Raw genomic sequence first — 27,702 nt, forward strand, 5'->3', positions numbered from 1 at the left:
AAAAAATCATTTGTGTAACTATATGCAAACTACAATTGTATTTAACTATAGTACAACTATCACTCCATACAGATCCAACATATAGACTTTTTTTTGCAGATGAGCAGCCCTACTGGATTCTGTGAGCTCTCAGAAAAATCCGTCTCTGGTTCCACTGCACTCAGTGACTTGCTTAGAGGATAAACAACAGAAGCAGAAAGATTTGGCTAAATAAGAATGATATATCAAAACACCCAATATTTTAATGAAAGAAACTGAATATCCACACATTTGCACTTCTGTACAATTTTTGTGATATATATATATAATTTTAAGCTGTTTACAAATAACATTTAATGCTTCAAATATTACATAATGTTGATATTATATTTCTAGCAGAAATAAATATATTGCACTTAAAAAGAAACTTTTCATTAGATGTTGCTTCATAGTTTATGTTCATAACTTCTTTTTCCATAAAAAGATTTCCCCCTACCCCCACCCCATACACACAAACACACACTGCAGTACATGGTGAATGTGCTCACGCAATGCATTATAAACAACAAAGTCAACACAGCAAACAGCAGAACTGTGGTACATTCTGTTAAAGAGGTTACATCCAGTTTTCTACCTTCCTTATTTTGAAACCAAAACTTTCCTCATGTTTCTGAAGGTACATTTAAAAAAAAAAAAAAAAAAAAAAGAAAGAAAGAAAAGATTGTTTAAATGTGCTAAAGGTAAAATACAGCAAACTGTATTTTTTGTCCTTAAACTATCATAAAAAGTTACTTCAGAGTTTACTTAAATCACTGCTTAGTTTTCTTTTAAAAAGATAAAATAAAGAAAAAGAAGTTGTCATTTGATATACTAGAGACTATATGCAAGGACAGTTTATTACAGAATAATACATAAATCCTCTGGCCGGCAAGTAAGTGGTTAGTAAAGAAACCACATCTCCTGCAGCAAAAAATGCTCTGTAAGGAATAGTGAGAATAAGATCTCACTAAAACCAAAATTAATCTTGCCTTGAGTGAATGTCATCCCTCTGCAGATGATGAGTGTGAGCACTGTGGCCATAGCTCTCTCCCAGATAAGGATCCCTAAGTGTTACATTGATCTCACTGTTGATTTTATCCCTTATCTAGGGGTAAATTACCACAATTTGTATTAACTTACAGTTTTGGAAAGCTCCCCAGGTTTTTGCAATAATTTTCATTGATATTTCTGTTTCCCTATAGTACACGCACATAAAGAGGCTGTAGTGCATAATCAAGTTGCCAGCCCAAATGTTTTCAGTTTAAAAGAGGCTCATTTTCAAATGCTGGTTGGTGCTTGCTGGATGTTGGAAGCAGCAACATCTTCTTATGCGTACACACTCATGCAGTGTCCTGGCCTCCATGGATAAAGCCTTCTGGGAAAAAATTTGCAATTGCATTTTGTAGGTTGTACTACCAAGTATGTTAGCTATCCTACAACTTACCATCTCTGAACTCATGAAGAAGCATTTCCATTAGAAACTCTGTACCTTTATCCACTTGGTGTATGCTTGTTTGTCAGTTTATATCTAGAAGAGTACCACTGAAACCCAGTGGCATTGAATTTCTGTCTTTGACAGTGCTTCAGGCTGTATAAAGCAACACTGCAAACCAAACAGCCAAATTCAAAATGTTTTTCATGTCTAGTTTCTCAGAGCTCCAAAAGTAGTACTAAAAAAAAATAATCAGACAAATGCATCTAAATCAGCTTTGTTAGTCTTTGGGATGCCTTTGTTGGATAAAAGACCTGAGGCTGTTGTCTATCTATGGATAAAATGGTAATCCAGAAAACACCTAAAAGTACTTGTAACACTTTAGAGGATAATCTTATTCTCTTTGAAAAGCATATTCAGGCACGTTCTCTCCACCTTTCTTTTAAAAAACCCAACAACATAAACCAGTACCAGTTTGCTCAGCCAAGAGAGCTCATAAAGGTGAAGAGTACTTCTCATGGGATATAAAAATGTGAATTATACTGGAAAATAAACTCTAGATTATATTTGGCATTCCTAGACCATCTACCAGCAACAGATGTTCTGTCCTGAAAGTGATATAGCTTTGACAGCAGTACAGCAACTCCTTAAATAAATTATATTGAGTTATTCTCAGAGTAGTACAGATAATTTTTTTTAAGGAAAAGCAATTTTACTCTTTAACTGATTAATTATGAATTTACATTAATTTTCTTCCAATTGTGAAATCAGTGCTAAAGCTGATTTGTAGTGGGGTTTTAGTCTTTTCTGTAGAGTTCCTATATTGTTGCTGTTGCTACAGTCACTGTTCTTACAGTTAGACTTTATTTTTAGGTGAGAATGTTGAATGAAATCCTGTCTCCACTGCAGTCAAGAAATTCGCATCTGACTTCAGTAGGGCAGGAATTTTATCCCTGGAATCACTTCCATGCTGCCCCTGCCCACAGGAAGGTGAGAGAGACATGGAGAAGAAACCTTGTGAGGTGGAAAGACCTCTTTGCTGGGTGGCCTGCAGTCTCTGTGAACTTAATCCCCTCAACCTCAACTCTACACAACAGGTTTTGGAGGTAGGATTTTGAGGGCAAAGAAGAGGAGGTGACAACTGGATATACCTATTGACCTTATTCCTGGGGAAGGCTCTCACAAGCTGCCTTTGTTCCCTTGCTTGGAATCTGCCCATGATTCTGCATTAGTGGGGAACCCAGTGGGTTTCTGATGCAAAGGAATTAAACAGTTGAAGAGCAGCATATGCCAGAGAGAAGTGCCGGCAGGTATGAGCACACTGAGACTTGATCTGACTGGAAAAATCTAGCTGTGGATTTTGACAGATAGTTCTGCATCATCTACAGTATGAGGCTTCTCACAAAGAATTTGGATAAGGAATTGGCCTTATCACATTTTTATACAGGGACAGTCTCCTGCCATAGTTTTTCAGATATGAATCACATTTTATTTGTAGTGAAAAACACGTATCTGTCATTTAATATTTTTTGTCAACGATGTTGTCGAAATCCAGTTTCATTCTTCAAGAAGGCCCTGGAGAATTTTTTCTGAAACAGTATCAGGGGCATTTCTGCATGCCAAATAATGGTGTTTTCAGAACAGGGACTGGGACTGGACTAAAGAGATTGTACAGTTTATTTCTCTGAATTTGGTTCATGAAGGAAGGACAGGTCAATGTACGATCAGGCTTTATGTGACTTGAAAGCATGCCTAAATCAGCCTACCTGTTCCGAACTTATTTGTGCAGTCGTGTAAAAGCTGCCTACTTACTTGACCATTTCCCAATGGAAATATCAACATTAAAGCCACTGGCTTGAATTCTGAACCTAACCATATCCCCTGCAACTCTAGATAAGTTAACGAAGCTGCAGAGGGAAATAGATAAAAGAATTTCCCCACACGCTTTAGTGCATGTCATCATAGGGCTTTCATACAACTCTAAGAGAAGTCAAGCAACTGAAGGAGAGGGATTAAAATTTTCTTCCAAATCTGCCCTGAAATTCTCATTTCTGTGGAATCATATATGTACTTGAAGAGTTATGATGTTGTGAGGCCAGAATCATTTAATTTCCTGAAAAATAGAGCATTTATATCAAAACAAGTCATAAGTAGACACAACCTTACAACATGCACTTGTCAGGTGAATCTAATAACCTGGAGCAAAATCTAATATTTGGGTACATCAAGCCAACTTCAGTGTCTGATTCTAAGCCATTTAAATACTGCAGAGCTTGGCCTATTATATTCATTTATGGAACTCCTTGTAGTAGCTCTGAACTCAGAAACTGTAAATAAAAGTTCATTTTCATTCAGCACAGAAGTTGCAAAATGCCTCAGGTCATTTTTTTATCAGCAGGTCCAACAGTGAATAAAGGGAAATTAGAATGATACTGCAGATAGCTGAGGTGATTTAAATGGCCAATTTGACAAGATTTTAAATTCAGCTACTGGGAAATACATAAAGATGGCCCTTATCTGTGGAATGCAAGTACTGGCCTACAGTAGAAACTGGGAAAAGCCTGGGAGGTTGTCACTGCTCTGTGTGATGGGGCATGTAAGATGAGGCAATGAGACAAAAAAAGGCAGGTCACTTGCCTTGCACTTCACAGAGATGGGAAGTATGTGACTCAGTGTACTGCACTCTACTTCTTACCATACGATACCAACACACACTGGTCAAAAGTAGAGGAGAATAGTGCCAAAGAAGTCTGTATTCCACTCTGTGTTCCAGCTCCACACAAATCTTTAATATATGAGATTGGATTGCTAGTTCCTTTTTATCAGTAAATGTGTTATCATCTATAACTTGGATGCAACTCTACACAGAAACTCTGTGTTGACTTCTTATTTACAGTGAAATCCCAGCTCCTGCCACACAGAAAACCAGCATCACACTGGTAGTCTTTTCAGCAGTGCAAAGGACTCATGCTAGCTCTCTGCAGAGAGGTCATTTTTTCTTATACCTCTTCAGTTCCTCTGTTGCATCAGACATATCATACTAGAAAAAGTGGACAGTACTTTGAATAAAATCCCTAATTAATAACTGAAAAAAGGCAGATATGAACTAAAAAAAGTCATATGTGAAGTTTTTCACTGGCATTTTCCCAAGGAAACTCCACCATTCTACAGGGACATGGAAAAACAGACAGTACAACCCTCATTTTCCTGGCAAAAGAGCTTGTATAACAACAGCCATGACCAAACCCGAGAAAATCAGACGAACACTCCAATGCCACTCATCTTATACCAGTCCATTGATTATAGTTTGATCTGGAGAGTCTATAGACTGATCTAGCCTGAAATTCAGTTAACTCGATACACATTTGCAGCTAGAAGCAGGTCTTCAGTGTCAAGTGCAGCAGCAAAGAAGAATTGATTTAAAGATTTGATATCTTGGGTTTCTAAGTTTAAGTAACAGATTTTCCCAAATCAACATTTTCCTTCATCATACCTTAATAGACAGTTAAATTGCTCCTCCTAGGATATAGGACAAACTCATTTTCACACTGAAGGACAGAATACATCATTACTGCTACAGTCCTGTAACACAGTTCTTTTTTGGAACTGATAAGTGTTTTGTGAAAGAAACAAAGAAAGAAAGATTTGTTAATAATTTTCTCTTTGGAATTATAGTAGCAACTAAGAAATACTGCTTTTGGTGAATATAAGCCAGTCTTTTAAAAAGGACAGTGGTCTTCTCCACTTTGTCCCATTCCCAGCAAATGTGTGCTGAGATAGCCTAAAACATGCTCAGAGTTATAGCAATACATTTTTTCTGTTTAGATGCTCATCGGTCACAAGAAGAGATGAAGATGAGTAAGAGTATTGCCTTTTTCAGAATTTTTCTAGCATATGAAAAAAGACCTATACACAATTAATTTGTACACTGCTGCATAAACGTAATCTCTTTCCCCTAGGTATAATGCACCTTTGGAACAAGCCATACGTGACCAAAAATCCTGGGAACTTTGGGATCCATTTCAGCTGTGTTACAGATAGATCTGTGAGCAGCTCCAAGCTGCATGCTCTCTTCTTGTGATCCCTCAACAGAGGAATCTATATCCATAATGCATTTTCTTAGCTGGTTTGTTATGAGTTCAGAACTCCTGCCACAGGCCTTTTGGGAAGGTCCCTTGTTTTTTTCATACCAAACTTGCACATTTAAAATCTCGTGTTTCTCTTGTCTTACGTCACTCATACAAACGGTGTCATCACTGCGGAGGAGTGACGCAGTCCCTGGATAGCTGCATAAGGACCCTGCTGAAAATAATGGTGGTACCTAGGCATGTGGAAGGAAGGGAAAGTGGGGCCACTACCTTGCATGGAGCTGGCTATAGCAGAGGGTGTAAGAGGCATTCCCAGGCGGCTGTACGGAGGCAGAGATCCTTGGATTGGATGAGGAATGGGTGTAGCTATGGATGCAGTGCTGGTACCCAGGGCACTCAAAGACTGTGGATGCTGAAATCCAGGAAAACTGGTTGAGGAGGATACCCAGGAACTGAGGGACAGGTTATCAGATGTTGTAAAGGCTGATCCTGCAAGCAAAGAGAAAGAACGCCTGATGTTTGCACTGCAACACACAAAGCTGGTAAAATAGCAAAAAGGAAGAAATAGTGTCTTTCACAGCAAGACAGATTTTAATGACAAGTTGTCATTGGAAATACTTCCCAAATACTTCTCTCTCATCTTTCTTCATATTATTATTTGCCAGTTGCTGTCCTTTATCACTACATCTTAGACAAATTTCCATTTTAAGAAGCTGGTTGTAGTAGCTTGAACAGTAAAATCAGCTTTGCACGTTGGATATTTTTGGTATTAAACACCGAAGAACCTTGTAATGCTGCCACTAAACACTGAAGCATCTACTCTGACGTGGAATCTAACTGCATTACACCCCTCTTTTGAAGGCATGTTTGTAGATTTTTACATCAGATCCTCAGTAGAACTGGTTATTTTTTGCTAAAATTTCAGTCTGGCTAAAATGCAGGAAAAAGTAATTTGCACTACAAGTTCCCTCCCCCCCCCTTTTTTTTTTTACCCCAGTAAAAGTTGTCAACACTGCATCTATTCACTCAATCTCACTTTTTCAAAAATATAGAACAAAATTCTAAAATGTCAAAACATTTGTTATTTTTCCAACTGTGTACAGTGCTCTAAGAAAAAACACTAAAGTTAAATCATAGTAAGAGATGCAGGGTTTTAAGTGAAATGCACAAAAATATTAAAAACTTTCTCTCAGGGCAATTATCTACCTTTGATCAAATGGAAGTGTTTTCTTTGGTGTTTTTTTAATCTGAAAAGTTCAAAAAATTATTTTCACAAACCTTCCACCTCTAAAACACTTTTTCTCTGACAACTGCAGAATCATAAAAAAAAAGGAAAAATGACTTCTTAAATTTGAACTACTTATTTTATTTTGACAGTAAAATTTTGGGGAAACATTGAATAATTTGTTTGTATAATTATACATGGTCATTTTCAAATAATCTGGTGACAATGTTGCCCTTCACCTCTGCAGTTCCTCTATGCATCTGGTCATCATCAGGTGTCTGATTTCTAGAAATGGGAAATCCAATAAAATCCTATAAATAAACTCTTAATTTTTATTCCTATTCAAACAATAATGCAGCTCATGTTCCTTCTGTATTTTCTTTCTTGTTCAACTTCATCCATTGAGAAAATGTCTCTTACTTTAAGAAATAAATCTACAGGCAAGAATATTTGACAAAATACAATTTCAAGCCAATATTGCAAAACATTCTGAAACAACAAATTTTACAACAGGTATTAGTTTTGTAAATCTGATTCTAGAAGATATGTTCATCCAAACTGTGAAAAGAAAAAATATAAAGACATCTATCTGTCAAGGTAAACTTATTGTATACTAACCAATCATAGCCACATATTCAAAACAAAGCTATAAGCAAACAATTCAAAACAAAGCTATAAGCAAACAACAATAGAAAGAAAAAACACAAACTATTATTTTTTAAAAATCATAAATCTCTCTAGGGATATATTCTCAAAACAGAGCTACTCATGATTAATTCCTCCTCTGCTTAATGAAACAAGGAAAATGGCCTAGTAACAGGAAAGAGAAATTGTGTCAATTCAGCACTAGAAACAGACTTGAACCCAATTCTGGCCCTACCATTGAACCAAATCCTAACTGCTGGGAAGTTAGGATCCAGAGCCAAACTATAAGGATAACACTATACTGACAGACCAGAGCAAAACCCATTACGAAGCAGGGGATATCTGAGCATTATTGCACTACAGGGAAAGCGGGATGCAAATCTGGATTTGCCTAGAAGGTTTACATTTGGCTCCATTCCAGGTGTCTACTATGAATCCTGTGTGTGGATACTGGAGCAGAGGCACCCAGACATTATGCATTAAAGAGTTTTAATTGGATTTATATATTTCATATCTGTTAATTCCTTTGAAAATAGACTGCTTGTGATAAATATACTACTGAAGGCTAGCCACTTCCATCTTTAGATGGCTGAAATTGCCTGAGCTGAGAATGCTCTGGGTGGGTGCTGAAGTAATTAGAGATAAATAGCAGTGATAGACTTTCTTTGTTCTAAACAGAATAAAGTATATGATTCCTTCTCATGATCAGAGGTATGGAACACCTCTCCTATGAAGAAAGGCTGAGAGAGTTGGGATTGTTCAGCCTGGAGAAGAGAAAGATTCGGGGAGACCTGATAGCAGCCTTCCAGTACCTAAAGGGGGCCTATAAGAAAGATGGGGACAAACTTTTTAGCAGGACCTGTTGCAACAGGACAAGGGGCAATGGTTTTAAACTAAAAGAGGGTAGATTTAGACTAGCTATAAGGAAGAAATTTTTTACAATGAGGGTGGTGAAACACTGGAACAGGTTTCCCAGAGAGGTGGTAGATGCCCCATCCCTGGACACATTCAAGGTCAGGTTGGATGGGGCTCTGAGCAACCTGATCTAGTTGAAGATGTCCCTGTCATTGCAGGGGGGTTGGACTAGATGACCTTTAAAGATCCCTTCCAACACAAACTATTCTATGATTCTGTAATTCTCATGAGGAACATCCATAAGCAGCCTTTCCTCCAACTGCAGTGGTCTCTAATTGCAACTTAGTACTCCGAAAAGTCTCACATACCACATTTGCCAGCACCAAAGAAATGTGCCATAGCAATTCTGAGGCAGCCAAGGCCTCAGAGAGCCTGCAACACACACCACCCAGCAACATGTATGTATTTGGCTGTCAGCTCTCATACGTATGGAAGGGCATCCCTCAATTTTTCATGCAAGGTAGTTTTAAAATGCATCAGAAGAAATTAAAACATCTGAGAGTTTCAGTAAGATCATTATTTCTCTCCTCATATCTTGGAGGACTTTTCCTTATTTAAGGACACCAGACCTAAACAGAGAGTGAAGGCAGTACCAGTTATTCATCTGCAAGAGCAGTGTGTTTTACCCTCTGTGCATGCCTCTGGTTGCCCAGAACAATCACATCCTATGCTAGCATATGGCTCCCAGATCAGAAAAAAGTTGGTTGCCACAACTCATCATCTTCTTCACTTACTCATTTGCCATATTGTGAGCAAATGCAGAACTGTACATGAAGAACTGTATATATTTTACATAAAATTAATTGTAATAAACTATTCTTTCCTCCTATGACACCTTCCTAGGGATTCTCTTCAAAAGAGAAAGACTTTAATGGCCATCTCTCATACTGAGGTTCACCTCATTCACTTTGTCACTCCCAAAGGAGGACATCATACCAGGGAGAAATTTAGTTCTTGGAGAGAGAGAGTGCCTTGCTCCAAGCACTTCTGACAAGGTAAAATTTAACACTGTCTTCAACAATAACTGGCCTAGGATCTAAACTGACATGAAGCAAGGTAATCCCTCAGAAGTCTGTGAAAAGATGCCATCGTACCAGCTGAGGAGCTGCTTTAGAAACTCCACAATCTAAGGAACTGGTCTTAGAATAGAGATGTATGAACAAGCTCACCTAATCACATTTTGTTGAAGAGCAACTTGTGGTTAAAAATAAGTGTGTTTTCCCTGCACAAGTCCAAAGAGCTTATGACCAGAAATAATGCTCTTATCTTAGCAACACTGTATGAAGTTAGAGGACAAGACAAGGGCACTGCCAGTCGGAAGGCAGATAGAACTGCTTTACCTCAAGTGGCTGTTGCATATCAGGCAGGTCACAAAGTCAACATGCAAAGTATAATGCAACACAAGTTTATGCTAGTCAACGATCCCACAGGATGGATTTGAGATCTATTTCCAGTGGCAAATTATGACAGATGCAATTTGTCCAGCAAGTATACCCACAAAGAACAACTCTGTCTTGCTACTACTTTTGAGACTGCTAAAGTAGACAAATTTGAGGTGAATTGCCTCAGCAGGAAAAGCACCTTTTAGAGACCAAGAGATAGCAATTAAACATCAGTTTTCCAGGGAGCCATGGACTTTTCTTCCTGTAGAGGCAAAGCAGGTTAACCACAGCATGGTTGAAGATGGTCAGAACAAAGTCCTCTGTTCACAGAAGGCTGGAGGGGCAGCAAATGGCACATCTACACAGTACTTTACAAATGGTGCTGAGGCCCAGCTAATAAGTCCTGCCCAGGGTTGAGGAGTGTTAGCTTGTTCTCAGCACCACATTAATGAAGTTGCCTGGTTTTCAGCCATCTTGAAAAGGAAGCAGAGATAGTTCTGTTCTGATGGCAAAGGCTGTATAGGCATCTCTAGAGCTCCCTCCTGAACTCTCCACCCACATCAGTGCCATGGGCATATCAGATATCCAGAAGAGCCGTAAGGTAACAAGTATTCTTCTTCATGATAGGACTTCATGGCAGAGAGGCACAGCAGAGAAATGCTTCAGAGTACCACAGTACTGACTGTGGTCCTCCTTTTCTCAAGCATAATTAGGTCACCGCAATTTATCTCATGAGCAAATTTTCCTACCTCTACTTTGTGTTGCCTGGCTGTCTTCTCCAAGATCATCTTCTCCTCCATAGGTTCGAATGGGGGATCGGGCATAGGAATGCTTTTGGATAAGGCTCTCCACGCTTTCTCTGTGAAAGGAAACAACCTACTGTATCAATAACATTCAAAAGAGCCTCCTAATTCATTAGGTTAAATACAATGAACATGCTGCCTTTTCCCTGTTCAGACCACAGCTTTCTCACACAGAATCTCCCAAATTACTTAACAAAATGGTTACCTCATAGCATGTCACTGGAAATGCCGAACTTGGCCTGTGGTGTTTTAACATTGCTGATCACCTCTTACCTGCGTGGTACTGCTTCTTCAGCAAAATAGCGTGAACTTCCCACTGCATTTCCTGGTCTCAGGATAGTGAATATAAGACCAGCACTCTTCATAAATTTGAAAACATAAGCTCTGGGGTTATTTGTGCTTAGTGATCAGTCTGGGTTCAAAGAGGCACCTGTGGTCCACCTCCTTTCAAACAAACTTTCACACCACACATGACCACCTCATTTAGCCCTCTCCAATTTTTTTGAAATCAGGGGCAAGAGATAGATGTGTCCAGAAACAGCTCAGCTCTAACCATGCTCTCTCAGCATCAGAGTTGAGGCCAGTTCATAGCAGGAAGTCTACAGATACTACCAATCTCGTGCCACGTCTATTCTGGGAGGTTAGACGTGTCTGCCAGGACCCCGCCTTGCTGGTGGCACAAAGCACTGAAGTCACCCAAACAATTTTTAAATAGAAGGAAGGCATATCTGCATGATAAGCCATAGCAGTTTGTAAGGAAGATCCAACCTTACACATTCCCAGCGTGTTTCCATGTAAGTAGGTGGCATTATACCAAAGATGAATACGACCGAGGCACATTTCCAAAATGGCTTTGACCTTCTGTTCTCGTTTAAGAAATCTAGGCATTGAGAGCTGTTTAAATCTGCTGCTTGGTGAAGGTTTGGTCTGAATTTACCATTTTGCCATTCATACTTGCTAATGCCCTTTGCTCAGAGAGCGTGGCTGTTGCAGAAATTCCAAGGAAAAATATTTTCCAAGTAACACAATAAATCACAATGGCACATGTTTTCCTTTCCTACAGAAAGCCCATTATGGTCATTTTGTCCTTGGTCTATCACTGGCATCATTACTTATGCTAGTCTCCTCAGAAAAAAATAAATAAAAAGGGGATCTTATCAAAGTGATTTACTTGTGTCAGGCTTGGAAGTGGACTGAAAGCAATGGCAGTTCCTACATAGAGGATGATATAATTGAATTACTGCCTTTTAAGTGATTGAAAACAGTAGGCATATCGGGACTATCTCGAAGAAGATTTTACAAAGAAAAAGACAGATGGCATTGTTTACATTATGTGCTGAATGCCTCTTGAAACTTTTTTTTCTGAAGCAGAATGTGAAATGCAAAGAATTTTACTTAGCCAGAAAGATTATCTCAGATGCGTACAGAATAACAGAATAATGAATTAGACCAGTGTTGTCTGAGTGATTTAGATACCAGTTTATAAACATATTCATAACCAAAGAATTAATAATCTTTAGAGGTCTGAAACATAAATATGATTCAGGTGATTGTCTGTATTGTCTCTATTGACTTTATTTCTAGTAAAGGTTTGCTTATAACAATGGACATTACAGCATGTAATAAGATCCTGATGCAACAGAAACAATGCAGGCTCTAGTTTTAGTGCAGTGGGCCAAATTCATCTCTAAAACATTGGATCCAATGGTGGTTTGGGGATAAACTCACCCCAATAAATTTACATTTGAATTACCTAGAGGGATTTAAAGCTAAATCAAATGCCCACAATTATTGCAGACTAAATTCTTTCCAGATGGGTTTGTATGCTAGACAGAGAACTCTATTATTCTATATGGTTGTCTTCTTTTAAAGGAAAAAGAGATGACTTTTTAGTGAACCCTGAATCTGCAAAGTTTGAAACCAGGGAACTATGTGGTAGGTTTATTTATTTATTTTTAATGTTGTAATGTTGCAGGTAATATGTTAAAGGTTTTAGAAGATTAATCTCATTCATTGGCACAAGAAGCAAAGTTTTTTATGGCAGAAGGAACAGTCTAACAAGGAAATCTGGATCAGGGAAAACAACTAATTTCACAGAAGCAGTTCCTTTTGTGCAGCTGGGATTTAACATTCAAAACTGTATATGCTTATCTTGCCTAACCCTGTTGGTGGTTTATGCTATAATCACAACACGCCTACTAAATTTTTCATTTTAGAGGTTGTGGCTATGATTCACATCATGAGCGCAAAGCATTGAGATTCGCACCAGAATTTAGGCACCTGGCCCCCACAGCCTTCAGGTGGACACTCTTCTTTCTACATACCACACACGCTGCATATAAACCTCCAAACAGACCTATGAAATGCAAAGGCTAAGCAGGAAACCACATAAGCATGCAAAAGGAAACAAAGAAAAACAAGAAGTGGTATATTTTCTCCACTCATGAAGTATATCTCTGAGTTATCCCACCATGCACTGTTTCTTCCACCTAGAAAAACAAGAGCTAAAGTCTGCACTCAGGTCTCCCCCATCCTGGACCCAAGTTAAGTGATAATCTATCCTTCCCTTTGTGTTTCAAGGGAAAGGGATGGTGGTCTCTGCATCATGCTCAAATATTTCATGCTCAGAGAACACCACCCAGACATCAGATCTTCTTGGAGAAAAAAGGAGTTAAAACTCATCTAATCTATGGAAACATGTGGAGTTTCCCACATAGATTGGGAAGAGGAGGCCAATCTCCTCCACCCTTTAAAGACCCTTTAAAGAGGTAGGTGCTTTAGGACTTTCTCCAAGGTAGATGTATAAAAGGAAGCAAAACTTAAACAACAAGATTTCAGTGCCTGTGATATCTAGTTCAAAATGCAGGAACAAAGCTGGAAATCTGGAACACAGGATCCTGCTTATACTCTTTTTTCAACGAGGGCCAAAAGGATTTAAATCTCAAAATCTTAAAATTCTGTTTATGGAAGTGTGAACTCTTTAGGATATCCAGAATATGGTGCTCTGTAGAGTGGACCAATAAACTAAATTTTTTTAAATTCCAAAACATTATAATAATAATACTGCTACTAAGAGGGAAAGATATTATTTTAAACCTCTGGCTTTATAGTTCTGTATGCAACATCTTCAGATATCTCAAGATATCTCAAGGTTCAGAGAATTTATGGAAATACTTTTTAAAATCACTGAATGGTGAATCAATAGTTGCTATTTTATGATTCTACTCAATAAGAAAAACTATCAAGTGAAGGGTACGGTGGAGTTGTTTTAAAGCTTTCCTTAGTATTTTTCAGAGCTCATCCACACTAAACTGGCTGAAGAACAAAGTGACTTCAAGTTACTCAATGTTCAGCTTCTGTACTTATGTTACGTTGTGATCAGACACTTGTTGTCTAATACTTGAACCTAACAATTTTTACCTTTTAATGTATCTTAGAACTCCATAGTTTTTTCTATTAGCAATAAATTAACAATAAGCTTCGTTTTGAGAGGTCACAAGCTGCCAGCTGGATAAAGGAAAGATGTCTTCTTTCTGTCAAACTCTTTTGTGTGGTCTACCAATAATTTTCAGTCTTCCAGACTGCTCTTCAACACACAGATATCTTGTAAATACCCAGAGGAGGGGAAAAACACATGCACAGGCATCATATATTACTATGATTAAGCTGTGCTATGTGTACAACTGGATAATAGTAGCAGATGACAGGCTGGAGCAGAGCAAGTTAAGGGCTGAAGCTGTTTGAGAAAATGAAGGAGGAACCATGTGCCAAATGGAGACGAAAAACCTAAGCTTGTATTGGCTAGCACACCCACAGAGAAGATGCTGAGGCAGGACAAATGTGAGGAGAGGTAACAGGGAAAAGGAGCTCAGGCTGATCCAAATGATCTGCATTCTGACAGAAGCACCCCTTGAGCCCAGACCTGTCAATAAACCTCTGCTTATTATGAATGAAGCACTTCTCTCCTTTGGGCAGGAAATAGAACAGCAGATTTTGAACCAGGAATCAAAGGAAGTGAAAGGTTGGTAGAATTTATCAATTAGCAAAGTTTTAGGGTGCACAGGGAGCATCTTGCCATTCTGCAGGTTTTAACCTCTTGACTGAACATTTCACTCTTGTCCCTGCTGGCGACTGATTCCAAAAACTAAACTTCCAGCTACGGATACTTTGTGTCTTGCAGCTACAAACTGAGTCTTTGGCCTTGCTTAGTTAACAGTGCCCTGTACATAGAGAGTAGTCCCAGAGGATCAAAAGTAGATAGGAAAATCCTGATGTAGCTGACAAATGATTCACTAACACTCTACAGACTAAACCCAAGATCTAGCCATGGATATGAACTGGGAGATGGCAGAAAACAAAGCTGACTTGGGAAGCAGCTGAGGAGCGAGGCCCTGCGTGAGGATGCTCACTTCCTTTTGCTGTCAACCCAGATTACAGAAATTCTCTTGGGAGACGGTAAAGTCCCAGATTACCCTGAGCAGGATCTTTAATCAAGATGAAAGAACAGTGCTTCTTTGTAGGTGAAAGCAGGCATCTCTTTGATGCTTCTTTGTGTCATTTTTTTCTGCTCCTTTTGCTGTTACTCTGCTTCAGCTGTGCATTCACAGCAGCCTGATGATCCCCATGATCCTGATTCTGAAGTGCATGACCACAAACCCTGTTGATATGGAAGAGGGCTCACCTGGCCAGAGGGCACTGTCATCACTGATGCTGCTATGTGGCTGCATGCACCTGAAGCTATGGGTTTTCCTGGATCTGGCAGAGAGCACACCCAGGGGATGGAGACAGGAAGCCTGTCTTCTCCATTTGGGATGAGGAGGCTTCAGGCAATATATCTGGTTTTGGCAGAAGGTGTTAGAAAAGCTAACCCAGAACTAGCCTGCTGGAGCCAGGCCTGGGTTAGTATCCATCTTAGATCGATACTACAGCTCCAAAGAGGATGAAGTTGATGGCAGCCACTCATTCCACTGGAAACCAGGTTCAACCTCCTTTGAAGACAATGTGCAAAAGCCAGTCTGCAGTGAGAAAGAGCAGTGGCAGATCCAAGCACTCTGAACTCATATCTTCTGCAGAAGTTACTGTCTCGGGAATGGCTACAAGAGGTACAAATTTCAGAGCAGAGTTAAGCAACCTGTTAGTGTTTTCTCTTTTTGCCCTTATTATCCAAGTGCTAGGTAAGCAAAAAGGTAAGGATATCCTCAGAATCCGTGTCCAGTTCCTGGTGTCATGGGGTTTGTTATTTTGGTTTTTGTCTTTTTCTTTACAAGAAAAAGGCAATGTTAATTAAAAAAAAATAACAGAAAGAAAATAATAAAATAATAAGACTGACAACCATTATTTTGCTTGGCCATTCAATTTAACACAAAGAAAAATACAGAACAGGATATAAAGTGTATGAATTATCAGTTTGCAGCCTGAATGACTTCTTTAGTTCTGCATTTCAAAGGTTTCCTTTTTTTGTAGCTGCCAGTTAGTATGTTTGGAAGAAAGCCCAGATAACAGAAGACATCAGAAGTGAGGTGAGGTGAAGACAGATGGAATAAATGGGCTGAGAAGGCACAAAAATAAACTTGTCGGAAGTTGCACTGTAGTAGAATTTTTTTTAAGGGAAAAGATGACTAATTTGTCTAAGACACAAGTGCTAAAAACAAGTCTGTAAAAAAACCCAAAACAACAAAAAACAAATAAAAAACACACCCCCAACACGTCAGGAAGAACAACTACAGTTCCATAACAGCAGCTAAGAGTGAACAACAAACACTGTCAGAACCACTGTTCAGATATCACTCAGCCTTCATGTTCCTGTGGCTTTTAGTCACTATTTTACACATGCATAAACATACAGACATATTAATTTGCTACATATAGCTGCTTTTATACTGATAGATGAATATTACAGGCTGACCATAGGAACCTAATTCAGCTCTGACATGGTACAGATCAAATATTTGACCAGAACCAAGTAGCTACGTTCCACTACTGTCGTAGTTTAACCCCAGGCGGCAACCAAGCCCCATACAGCTGCTCGCTCACTCCCCCCACAGTGGGATAGGGGAGAGAATGAGAAGAATAAAAGTGAAAAAAATCATGGGTTGAAACAAAGACAGTTTAATAAGTAAAACAAAAGCCATGCATGCAAGCAAAGCAAAACAAGGAATTCATTCACCACTTCCCATAGGCAGGCAGGTGCTCAGCCATCCCCAGTGCTCCATCACACGTAACGGTTAGTTGGGAAGACAAATGCCACCATTCCAAATGTCCCCCCCTTCCTTCTTCCTCCTGCTTTCATTGCTGAGCATGACATCACATGGTATGGAGTATCCTTTGGTCAGTTGGGGTCAGCTCTCCTGGCTCTGTCCCCTCCTAACTTTTTGTGCATCCCCAGCCTACTCGCTGGTGGGGTGGTATGAGGAGCAGAAAAGGCCTCAACTCTGCATAAGCACTGCTCAGCAATAACTAAAACATCCCTGAATTATTAACACTGTTTCTAGCACAAATCCAAACCATAGCCCCATACCAGCTACTATAAAGAAAATTAACTCTACCCCAGCCAAAACCAGTACAACTGCTTAGACTAAAACTGAACCAGTTCCGATGAGGGAAGAATCAGGGCCCATCAGACTACATTGGCTCACATGAGCTGAAGTTTAATTTGGCCCAAAAGTTAATACAGAGCCACCAAACACTTTCACACAAATTCAAAACTATTGGTCAAATGTTGGATGGATGCAATACTCCAAGAATACATATGATTTTAAGAAAGAAGGAAAATGAGAATTAAATTATGAAAAAACTAGGTTTTGATGATTGCAGAGGAAAGAATAAACGTATCTCCAAAGCGGTGTTTACTGGTACCCTCGCAATAAACATCTGGCTACTGATGGCAATTCTGCAAGAGCTATAATATGCAGGGAGGTGACGTAGACTGGCTGAAGCCATGACGTGGGAAAAGTCATGACACTTATGAAGGAGCATGAGTTTATTAAATATACCCACCCCACTTCTCTCAACTGTAAATAAAAATGAGAAAAACAGCTATCTTTATACAGGGAAAGGAAAAAAACCCCAAACAAACAAACAACAAAAAAAGACAAAATTACATTTCTCTTCTCTGCCTTGGAAAATAGCACACGCAAAGTATGTCAAAGCTTTTTCTCTCTATCTTTTTTCACCAAATCCAGTGACACACTTAACTCTAACATAGCCAACCCCACAGATATCCATCCAGTGACTGCAACCATTTCTTTCTGACTGCCAGACAAAGGTGAGGACAAGCAGTACTGTGAAACTGGGATTGGGGGAAGACCCTGGAAAACTTCTTCTGGGGTGGAACCCATGGGTCTGATCTGACGTCATCCCCTCCCCTTACGCACACAATACACCTGCACCAGGTGAGTGGAAAACACTAGCAAAATAAAACTTTTTTATACTGTTTTGCACAAGTGAAAACATAGATAACAGAATACCTAAGTGGAAAATGAGCCAGGGTATGAGTGCTTAAAAGCCTGGGAACTGAAAAAGTTTCATGGAGGGTTTTCTGCTGGGAAAACGGAACAGTTGCCTGGCTACCAGTATGCAGAGTTGGAGGAACTAGATTTGAAGGGAATGCTTCAGGTGTCTAAATGTAGACAGGTAGGGCTTTCTAGATGTCCTAAGATATCCAACCCCTCTGCAGTGGTCTGGAAGGGATGATGCAAAAAATACAAACAATCCGTCTACCCCTCTGGAGCAGCAGCTGGAGGCTGAAGTAACCTCAGCACATCTGGAATGGCATCAGATACCAGGAATTTAGGCACCAGAGTCCCTGGTGTTCCTTTCTAAATTCAGGACTTCACTTCTGCCAACCTAAACATCAGAGATGACCTCCCATGGCTGGTTGCTGACATTGGCAGACTGAGAACTAGCTGAGGATAAAAGATCATCTGGGGAGTTTGACTTGTTGGAGAATTATGACAAAGCCCTACTTAACCATGGACATGGGAGTAAGTCATAGAGGGTATATATTTCTGGCTGTTGGGGGCTTTCAAGAGTCAGGGAAGTTCTTCTAGACCAGCAGTAAGCAGTGGGAATCAGGCAAAAGACATCTCTGTGGGATGAGTAGGGATGAAAGAGAGGTCTGCTGCAGACAGCACATCATTAAGCATGGCTTTGACTGCTACTTCAACAAAGCAATGCCCACATCCGAGCATCAGCATCCATTTTGCTTACAGCCTTGTAAGCTGGTAGAACGTATTTCCACGTCTCAGACATGAAGTTCCTCGGGGGAAAATTCAGAATCTGATTACCATGCAAATCCAGCTGGGATGCTGGGATACAGCTCTCTTGCTTCTCCCATCCCCCAATCCTTCCTTTCTCTGCCTAAAATTTACTTGGGTGTGCAGCCATACTTTGCCTCTTGAATTGTCTCTTTTCCATATTGTCTATCTACTTCCCAGAAGCGTTACTGGACTTGTGCAGATGGGTTTACTCGCTTAGGTCTCTTTAATAGTTACGAGTCCACACTGTGAACTTGCCTATCTCATACTGAATCAAATAGACAAGCAACGTTCAGATCATGATTATGATCTGTCATTTCTTGTTTGATCATTATTTTACAGTTCAGTAGTTCTGTTTGGCTCACACTCTTGAAATGATCACCTTTTTCACTGGATTGTTTGCATGATATTTAATTGCAATGGTTTTATTTATTTATCTATTTATTTTTAAATGGCTAATTCTTCACGACAACTGAAAAGATAATTTCAGGCTCAAGACAAAAAAATAAATCTGCTGGGTTCTGATTTTGCAGCCTTTATGGCTTTGGAAGTTTTTTCTTAAGCAGAAGCATAAAGATATTCCCTTAAAGCCTATCTTCAGAGTGAACTGCTCATTATAAAACCTGCATTAGTCTTCTTTACAAAGGTTACCATTAAAAAAGATCACGTTCATCCACATTACTGCATTTGGCATCCCATAGTCAACATCACAGTAGGTTAAGCTCCACATTCTGACAATTGCTGCTAAATAAACGTTCAGTTTTTCAATCACAACCATTGTGGGAGCCTTTTTATAATAGAGGAAATGTAAATACCACGTAAAAAGATCAAAAGGTGAATCAGCAACTTATCTTAATCACAGTAGCCCCAGATAAAGTCTGCCCTGTTGCCATAAATAGATTACCAGAAGTAATGTATGGAAAGAGTTGATGGTAGAAGGAATCTCACATCCTACTGAAAATTCTATATATACCAAACTCACCAGAGATTTTTTTCAGTAGTTAAAAAGCTTTGCATATATGTAGCTATGAGTACAAGGAAATCATTGTAAGGTATTTAGACAGGAACAAAAGAAAATACAGGCACTTCAATAGCTTTGCTGTTGCCTACCTCCTCTACCATTCGGCAAATTTCACTACCTTTACATATATTATTTTAACTCCAACACATATAATGCAAACAGATTTAATCCTAAAGGCATTTGCAGCTTGAATTTCCTACATAAGGATCGTAAATCTAGAGTGGGAAGCCTGAAATCATTAAAGCCACATATATATAAAATCATATTCAATTAGGTTAAAAAAGTGCAATTTCTGTCATCATGTCATAAAAAGATGTGTTTTTCTCTCAGATCTACTATAAAGAAAAGCTGCCTATATTGTTACAGATAGAGGCTGTTTTCAATCAGTTACAAGGAGCAATCCAATTACTGGATGGTTTAGTGCAGTAACTGACTCCAGACTAATTTAATTTCTTTAGGTCTCTAAAGATCAATTGATCTGATTTGTTTCCCTCCCCAAAGGCTGTTTAGGAAAAAGCAGGCTTAAATACCTGGAAATGAAATACAAAGCTCTGTACACTTTCACACTACTTAGGTCATTCGGAAAAGCTGGAGCTCACAATAAATGAGTGCTCTCTTGGCCCTAACATCACAGGATGCTTTACAGGAGACCATTAGGATCACGGCACAGCACCGCAGATTATGCATGCACGTGCTGTGTGCAGGCCTGCTGAGGAAGCAGTGCACGGAAGGCATTTTTCACAGCTTCTGGATAACCATTCAATTTCCAAGAGATGTGCAAATGTGCATTTGGCCTGCATAGTCTTTTCCCTGGCAAATAAATGTTTTTCTCAGACACCAATCTTCTAGAAATAGCTACGTTTCCAACTAGACCGAGCAAGAGTCATGCTGTACTATTCAACGTATCACCTACATCTTGTAATGCATGTCGTGATGGACATCAAGCAGGAAATTCTTCCCGTTGTCATATCTCACTTTGCTATTTCTTTTGCTTTATATCAGATTTCTTTAAGCAATTTTGCTGGAGCTAAGATGAAATCTATAGAATCGGGGGGCACTTAGAGAATGACATTCTCATCTACCTGAATATTTTAATGCTGGAACTGAATAAAATCCTTGGTATTTCTGGGCCATATCAGATAACTTAAGAAATTCTAAAACTGTCTCTTACCAGCCCTCTTGTGTGTTACGTTTTTACTATCTCATTACTTGATGTGTTGTGCAGCAGGTTGTTTTTTTAAATACTGTTGTTCTCTAATCGGGGCGAAGCTTTCCAATTTAAGTCAAAATAAGACCTTAACCAAACTCGGACTCTCAAATCCAAAGTTTTAATGTCATTTCAATACTTTTCACATTCTGTTTCTTGTATTTATTGTAGGTTTCACATTTGGCTACCTTATCTTTCATGGCAACGTTCATGCCTGGTCTAGGCTGTCTGTCTCAGGCTCTATTCTTACACTTATCAATAAACAAAAGGGCACTGCGGTTTATGGTCAGCATTTCTGACTCCATGCCATGTGCTGTTATAATAAGATGTCCTCTGGAAAAATTCCCTTCATATCCAGCACCACGATAGTCGGTTCATCTGCACAGAGGTAACTAAGTTTTTCTCCTAGCTTATCTGTTCAGACGCTCTCAGCCCTTGCAAATCTGTCATTAGATGTCGCCTGTCTGTAAAACAAGGAAACTGAAATGCAAAAAATCAAAGTCTCCTCTCTTCCTACACGTCCTTTCTTGACTATTTATTGCATGCAAACCTGAGATTTGGATGTTGTTTACCTTAGTCCTCTGTCAATACAGCAGGCGTTTCATTTTAATGAAATCTGTTTTGGATTTTTTTTTTTTTCCATTTTCAACAAAGACTTTCACTTAGGAAGCAATTTTTAACAACTTTGCAAGTATGCGCTGCAGTCTAGAAGATTGTTTTCCCCAAATTACTGTTCTTCTACCTAGTTACTCAACAGATCACTAATGTTCTAGTCACTAATAAAGGAAAAAATGTACCACTACTTCCCATCCATGGCCCTGCTTAGATTGATGTACTTTTGAAATGCTGTAAAGACTTGCCCTAGCTGTATGGATATGACTTCACTGAGCAGTTTGTCCCCTATATGCACCCGTGAAAGATGATTTACAGATACATCTGGGTATTCCCACATAGGAACCTGAAGGGTTTTGGCCTCTCCAAAATTTCTTTCATGATTATGTGCTCATAGGAAAATTTGGACGTGCTATATCCATCTCCATTGAGTTCTCCTCCAGCCTAAAGGACACAGGCAGCTTAATTTGCTTCATTTGCCAAACTATTTGACACGATATCATAAAAATGTGATGCTCTGGAGAGCTACCAAGAGATTGAAGATTATTTCCTACTCAACTGTGGGTTAATGCTTCTGTCCCTATGGCAGCAGTTGCTTACACTGAGCTGTACACACACAAAACTCAACAGTTTCCAGATAAAGCTTTCCCCTAATGCAGCCTACAGTACAATTTTGGTGAAACAAAAATGGCATCTTTGTCGCCAGAGTGGGAGTTATGGGATTCGTCCTGATGGCAATAATTGCTGACTTCAGTGTCTGGGACTGCTGAAGTGTATTTTGGGAAGCTCCCCTCTCTCTTTTCCACTGTGTGGAGCAGTGGGGAGCTATAAAGATGTTTTTCACAGGACCACTGCCCTTGTTTCCCATTGACCCAATTCACAGCCCTCAATAGGATTAAATGGCATGATAAGAAAAAAGCTTTTCATTCTGAAGTTGTAAAACTGACCCTCTCCCCCCTTCAAGAAGCCCCCTGAGGAAGATGAATATATTGGTCCCAACTGGAACAGATGTCAAAACTCAAACCAGCTCTTTCTTCATAAAGTTTATAAGTATTTTTAAAGGAGGTGGAGGAGGCTTACTATATGCAACAAGATAACGTTAAAATGCACAGCTTCTCAGGAGTTGAAAGGATGCTTTTCCTACAAACTCTCTCTTCTCTTTATCTTATCTGCATGGAAAGTAAACAGAAAGTCCCCATTACCTCTCGATATCAGTGAGTCTGGAAGAGTCCCGGAATCCTTTAGCAAAAGGGTTGCTGTCAATTTTCAACTTGGTTATCTGGAAACACAGAAAAGAGCAATGCAACATGAATATAGTGTTAAGGTATTGCAGCGTACAAAGTGTTAATCAATCCATCCTCCTGACTTCACTGCTAATTTTATCCATGCTCCTTGTCTGTGTGCATGTGTGCTACTCTTGAGATGCTGCAAAGCTGGGGAAGCAAACCAGCATGTATTATACATGCAGCAATGGAAAGAACGAAGGGCACAGTGGGCTCAGCCTTCATGTTACCCAGAGCAGGAAGAAACCACCCACATACAGCATTACTGCTTCTAAATACTTTAACAGCATAAATCAGGATGTCTTTTCCATGAGCAATGCACAGCACCCTGCTAACATCTGAGCCTTGCTGGTGGAGCTGCACATCAACTAATATGAGTCCAAACTAGAAGCCACTGCTTGCAGACTTAAAGAGGTTGCTTTAGTTCAGCACCACTTTTTCCTTTTTTTAACTGGGATGCAAATGTTCTCAGCCAGACCTGCCACATCACATAGGGGCAGTTTAACTGTTTTTGCATGGAAAGAAGCTGAGGAAGGGAAGGAGAGAGGAAAAGTGTGGGGAGAACTCAGATTTAAGGTGACAAAGCCTGGGTCAAAGGAGTAACCCCATTAAAACTATCACAGTCCTGGAAAACTAGGGATCTTACAACAAAAGACTCTCCTCCCTTCTTCAAATGTCGCTACAAACCTGCCCAGTGCATCCTGTCAGCCTTTCCATTCTGCCAGAGTAACCCACTGATCAGGAGTCCCTCTGCCCCAAAGCATCAGGCCTCCCTTTAACTTTGCAGTGAAACTTTTCAGGCATAGGTGGTAGCATAGGTTCAGGCACTGTGTTTTTCTGGGAGCAGGAAACAAATCCTCTATTGCCCTTGTGAAATTTTCTAGCTGTCCAACCAAATGAGATTTAGTGAATAAAACTTGAGACATCATCACAATATTCAGAGCTTCCAGCCATACTTTTTCCAATAATTAAAAATAAAACTGTAAGTGGGAGTTAGAGCTTGACGAGGGACAACACAGGACCTGTCCTGCAAGGCAGTGAATACCACCAGCTCTAGTTGAAGTCCATGAAAATCAACAGCTCTCAGCATTTCATACCGAGCGGCTATGTCAGCCTGGTTTTCCTCAAAAAAAAAGCCTGTATTGAATAGGCCACAACCTCATTTTTACTAGCTGGTCCTCGAGACTTGGAAAGAAAACGGATCTTTTCCAAATCCTCAAACAATCAAATGTATTTCAAAATGAGGTGGCTTTTCCTCCAAAATTTAAAAAAAAAAAAAAAAGGAAAAAAAAAAAGAAAAAGAAAAAAAAAAAGAGGACAACTGAACCCAACTTTTCATTCTGAGAAAGAAGTCTTCTGGGAGAGACACACAGAGAGAGAAGGACAGGCTTACAAACACAAAACCTGAGTATTTAATTACTGGTCTGCAGCATATGAACGATGCGCTGAGCAGCTGCCACCCACCTGCTCTGCAACCCTGGGCAACATGCTGTACCCCTGGGCTGCTGCCTTCCCTGCCCGGCATTTCGGGTCCATACAGGGGCAAGCTCTCTGGGGAAGGTCCTTGCTTTGAGGCACTACGCAGGAGGTGCTGCAGCTCACCAGTTGTTCCTGTGGGCTGGTCACACAACATGGGACCTCAGTGCTGGCTGAGGGTTTGAGGCTGTCTCATCGTGCAGGTATGACTGGTGGAAACTACCCTGAACCCTAGCCTTGTCACAGGACCTTGCAACAGCGCAGCAAGGTAGTTGTAGTCTTGTTCTACTCCCAAGATACCCATAAGCCCTTGACTCATGGTGATGTTGCAAAGAGTGATGGGTTAGTGCCTCACGTACAGCGAACATTTTTATGGCAGCATTCTGAGAACTACCTTGAAAAAAGGCAAGCTCTAACTAGTTCCATTGACTTAGATCACCAACACACCGAGCCAACTGCACTGCAGAATAATAAGGAGGTCTATTCATCTCTTGAGCGTATTTTCACCAATCAAACTTCCATTTTCCTAATATTAAAGATTTGGTATGACATCACAAGAGAAACTTTTTGTATCCACCGAAGCCAGATGAGACTCACAATCATTTATGACCATATTTTTCCTGAGAGACTGTCTCACAAACAATCAGAGAACATCTGCTAGAAAGCATTTTAAAATGAAATCTGACCTACAATTCAACTCTGTGGCAGTGGTTTGGCTGTTTAAATAAATGCATGCCCTTTAAATCTTAAATTATGAGATAGTTTGTTGAAAGTGTAATGTATTTAGCTTTTATCTAATAACCTCCAGAAATGTAATCAATCCCTCCTTAAAACAGTTCTGAAAGAAATGGCAAAAATGAAAAAAGGCTCCATTTTCATTAGTCATAAATAAAATGACAGCATCAACCTCTAGGGGTTCCGGAGATGTTCCATTGAGAAATTTTCCAGGACTCAATGTATGTGCTTTGAGAAGGTTAGTTTAGAAACATCTCTGGTGTAAATATCGTCGGCAAACACAAATCCATCCTACCGAAATAAATTCCAGGTTTAGCTGGTTTTGTGCCTGTTACTATTTTGCTGGTTTCTACAGAAAGTTACGTGGAAAAATCTAACTCCCTGTCCAAACATTATTCTTGAGATTGCCAGGTGCTGAATGCATTTTCTGCAGCATTCAGATACAAACCTGAGTTTAAAATCAATACATTCTGATATTAAAGCCTTAAAGCGGGATGCGGGGTCTGTCATAAGGACCAACTTAATACTACTACTATTATCTTCAGAGCTTCTTTGGCTCCCTAAGCAGTAGTTTAATTTTATTCATAGCATTTAGAAACTAATTACTTTTGCTTCATATTAAGAAATGCAGACTTCTTTAAATAATCCAGCAGGTACATTGACTCTGTGATGCTGCCTGCCCACATGTTTGGACAGTACTTATATTTTTCTTAACTTGGGGGAATTAGAGAGGGAAAGAGGTATTTTTCTGAAGTGCCATAGTCATTAAGCCCTTAAAGCACACTCTGAAATGCACTGAAGCCAACAACATATTTCCACTGACTTAAATATTAAAGCCCTATCCACTGTCAAGCAGAGCCTCTGCTCTCTGACTGTTTATGTACTTCCTAAAATTACTCATTAGCAATCCATTGTTATGATCTCCTCCATTTTGTATATATTATTCACTGGCATGCAAATTGAAATTCAAACATCTGGATGTAATCTGGGCAGCCTCTGAAAAGCATATCTCTGAGTGATTTCCCTTATGTTTGAGCCTTACAGCTTAATTAGTCAACTTTTTAAACCCATGAAATCATCATGTGCAAACCAGAATATCTCTCAGCTAATAGCTTGTGGCATGAAAGATCACTGCAAATAAGAACAGTTCCTTAATGAGCTATAATTAGAAAAGGACTAAAATATAATATGCAAACAGCTTTGTATAGACAGAAGGGAAGACAAATGAAAGCCTCTTTCATGTCATCTTTACTCCCATGAATAATCCTTATGGCTCTTTAAAGTTAGTAGTACTACCCGTATACGTAAGAATTACTCCTGAATATGAATTAGATTGGGCACAGTCACTAGAGACATTGGCATGGAAGGGTAGGTTATATCAGAAGGTTTCCTAGCTTAGATGGGGGGAAAGGGTGTTTTCAGCCAGGTGGGATTTAGTTAAATCCGCGGAAATTAACAACTATACTCACCAATTGATTCTGGTAGGCGGTAACAGCAGTAAAAACTGTCTCTGGAAAGATAAATGTCCTGAATTCTTCCGATTTCAGATTTAGCAAAGAAGCTGTATGATCCTTCTTCTTAATAATGTGGACTCTTGGCTGGTACTTGTGCATGGAGTTCAAAATGATCTGCAAGAAAGAGCAACAAGGCACTGTCCTGAGAGGAAGGTTAACAGGAACCTCAAAGGCTGTAAAACCATAGGGGAAAAAAAGATCTAATTAACACTGCAGGGGAGACATCTGAGATCTAACTAGCCAGGGGCTGATTTTCAGAGCAAACTCTCCAACTCCTTTGGGCAGTTTCAGGAAATGAAGGTGGAAAAGCAGGCATTCTGGGAGCTAGTTTCTTCTCACTCCTACGCCACTGGTGAGCACATGTTTTTTTGAAGCATAGATACCTGTTCCTACAGGTGAGGTGTTCTACATACAGAATTCGTTATTGCTAGTGTGTGCCACAGTTTGCAGGTGTCAGCTGCAAGTGTAAACATCTAACTCTTGAAAGATCATGACAGAGAATCCACACTTGCAAAACTGTGCAGGTGCAGAATGAAAACAGCCAAGAACCCCTCAAAAAAAAAAAGAGAAAATAAAACCCAACCAAAAAACCACCACAACCAGCAGCACAAACCAGCTGACCAAAAATAAAACTCCCCAGATCCTTTTACTATGGCAAACCTTTAAAGCAAAATACTTCATAGATGCTCTTCACCGCAGACTACCAAAAATGAGAGCAAGAAGGGAAACCAGACCGGAACCCCAAAATGACCAGGTTTTGCCATTTTATCCTCATTAATAATTGTTTACGAGCTCCCAAAACAATTCTAAACCTAATGTAGCAACTAACCAATTTCAACATTCACTGGCGTCAAACCGAGAGTCCCACTTGCTTCAGTTACCACTGGCTGGAGGCCTGTTTGGCTGCCTCTAACCACAGTATTACAATATAAGAATTAAATACAGAGCTCGGCTCGCACCAGTCCTTGTTTTGGATATAATCACAGTCACAAGTCAAAATTGGCAATGGTGTGGGTGGTTCTATTTTGCAGGGGCCATAACGACATTACAGTCAGCTCTGTACATCTGGAATAGCTAATGTGCATTCCTCA

At 39.7% G+C, this 27,702-nt stretch overlaps 1 protein-coding gene across 1 annotated transcript in view; it reads right to left on the minus strand.

Moving 5' to 3' along the window:
* Nucleotides 1-224: 224 nt before the first annotated feature.
* TBX20 (T-box transcription factor 20) overlaps nt 225-27,702 on the minus strand; it is a 41,077-nt gene continuing 13,599 nt past the window's right edge. The window contains exons 5-8 of the mRNA XM_074841370.1: nt 26,567-26,725; nt 22,806-22,882; nt 10,455-10,564; nt 225-6,027 (exon numbers count right to left, since the gene is read on the minus strand). Coding sequence (XP_074697471.1) covers nt 5,687-6,027; nt 10,455-10,564; nt 22,806-22,882; nt 26,567-26,725 — 687 coding nt within the window. The 3' untranslated portion in view covers nt 225-5,686. The remainder of the gene's footprint in view (nt 6,028-10,454; nt 10,565-22,805; nt 22,883-26,566; nt 26,726-27,702) is intronic.

Source organism: Strix aluco, chromosome 1 (genome assembly GCF_031877795.1).
Source record: "Strix aluco isolate bStrAlu1 chromosome 1, bStrAlu1.hap1, whole genome shotgun sequence".
Taxonomy (NCBI): domain Eukaryota; kingdom Metazoa; phylum Chordata; class Aves; order Strigiformes; family Strigidae; genus Strix; species Strix aluco.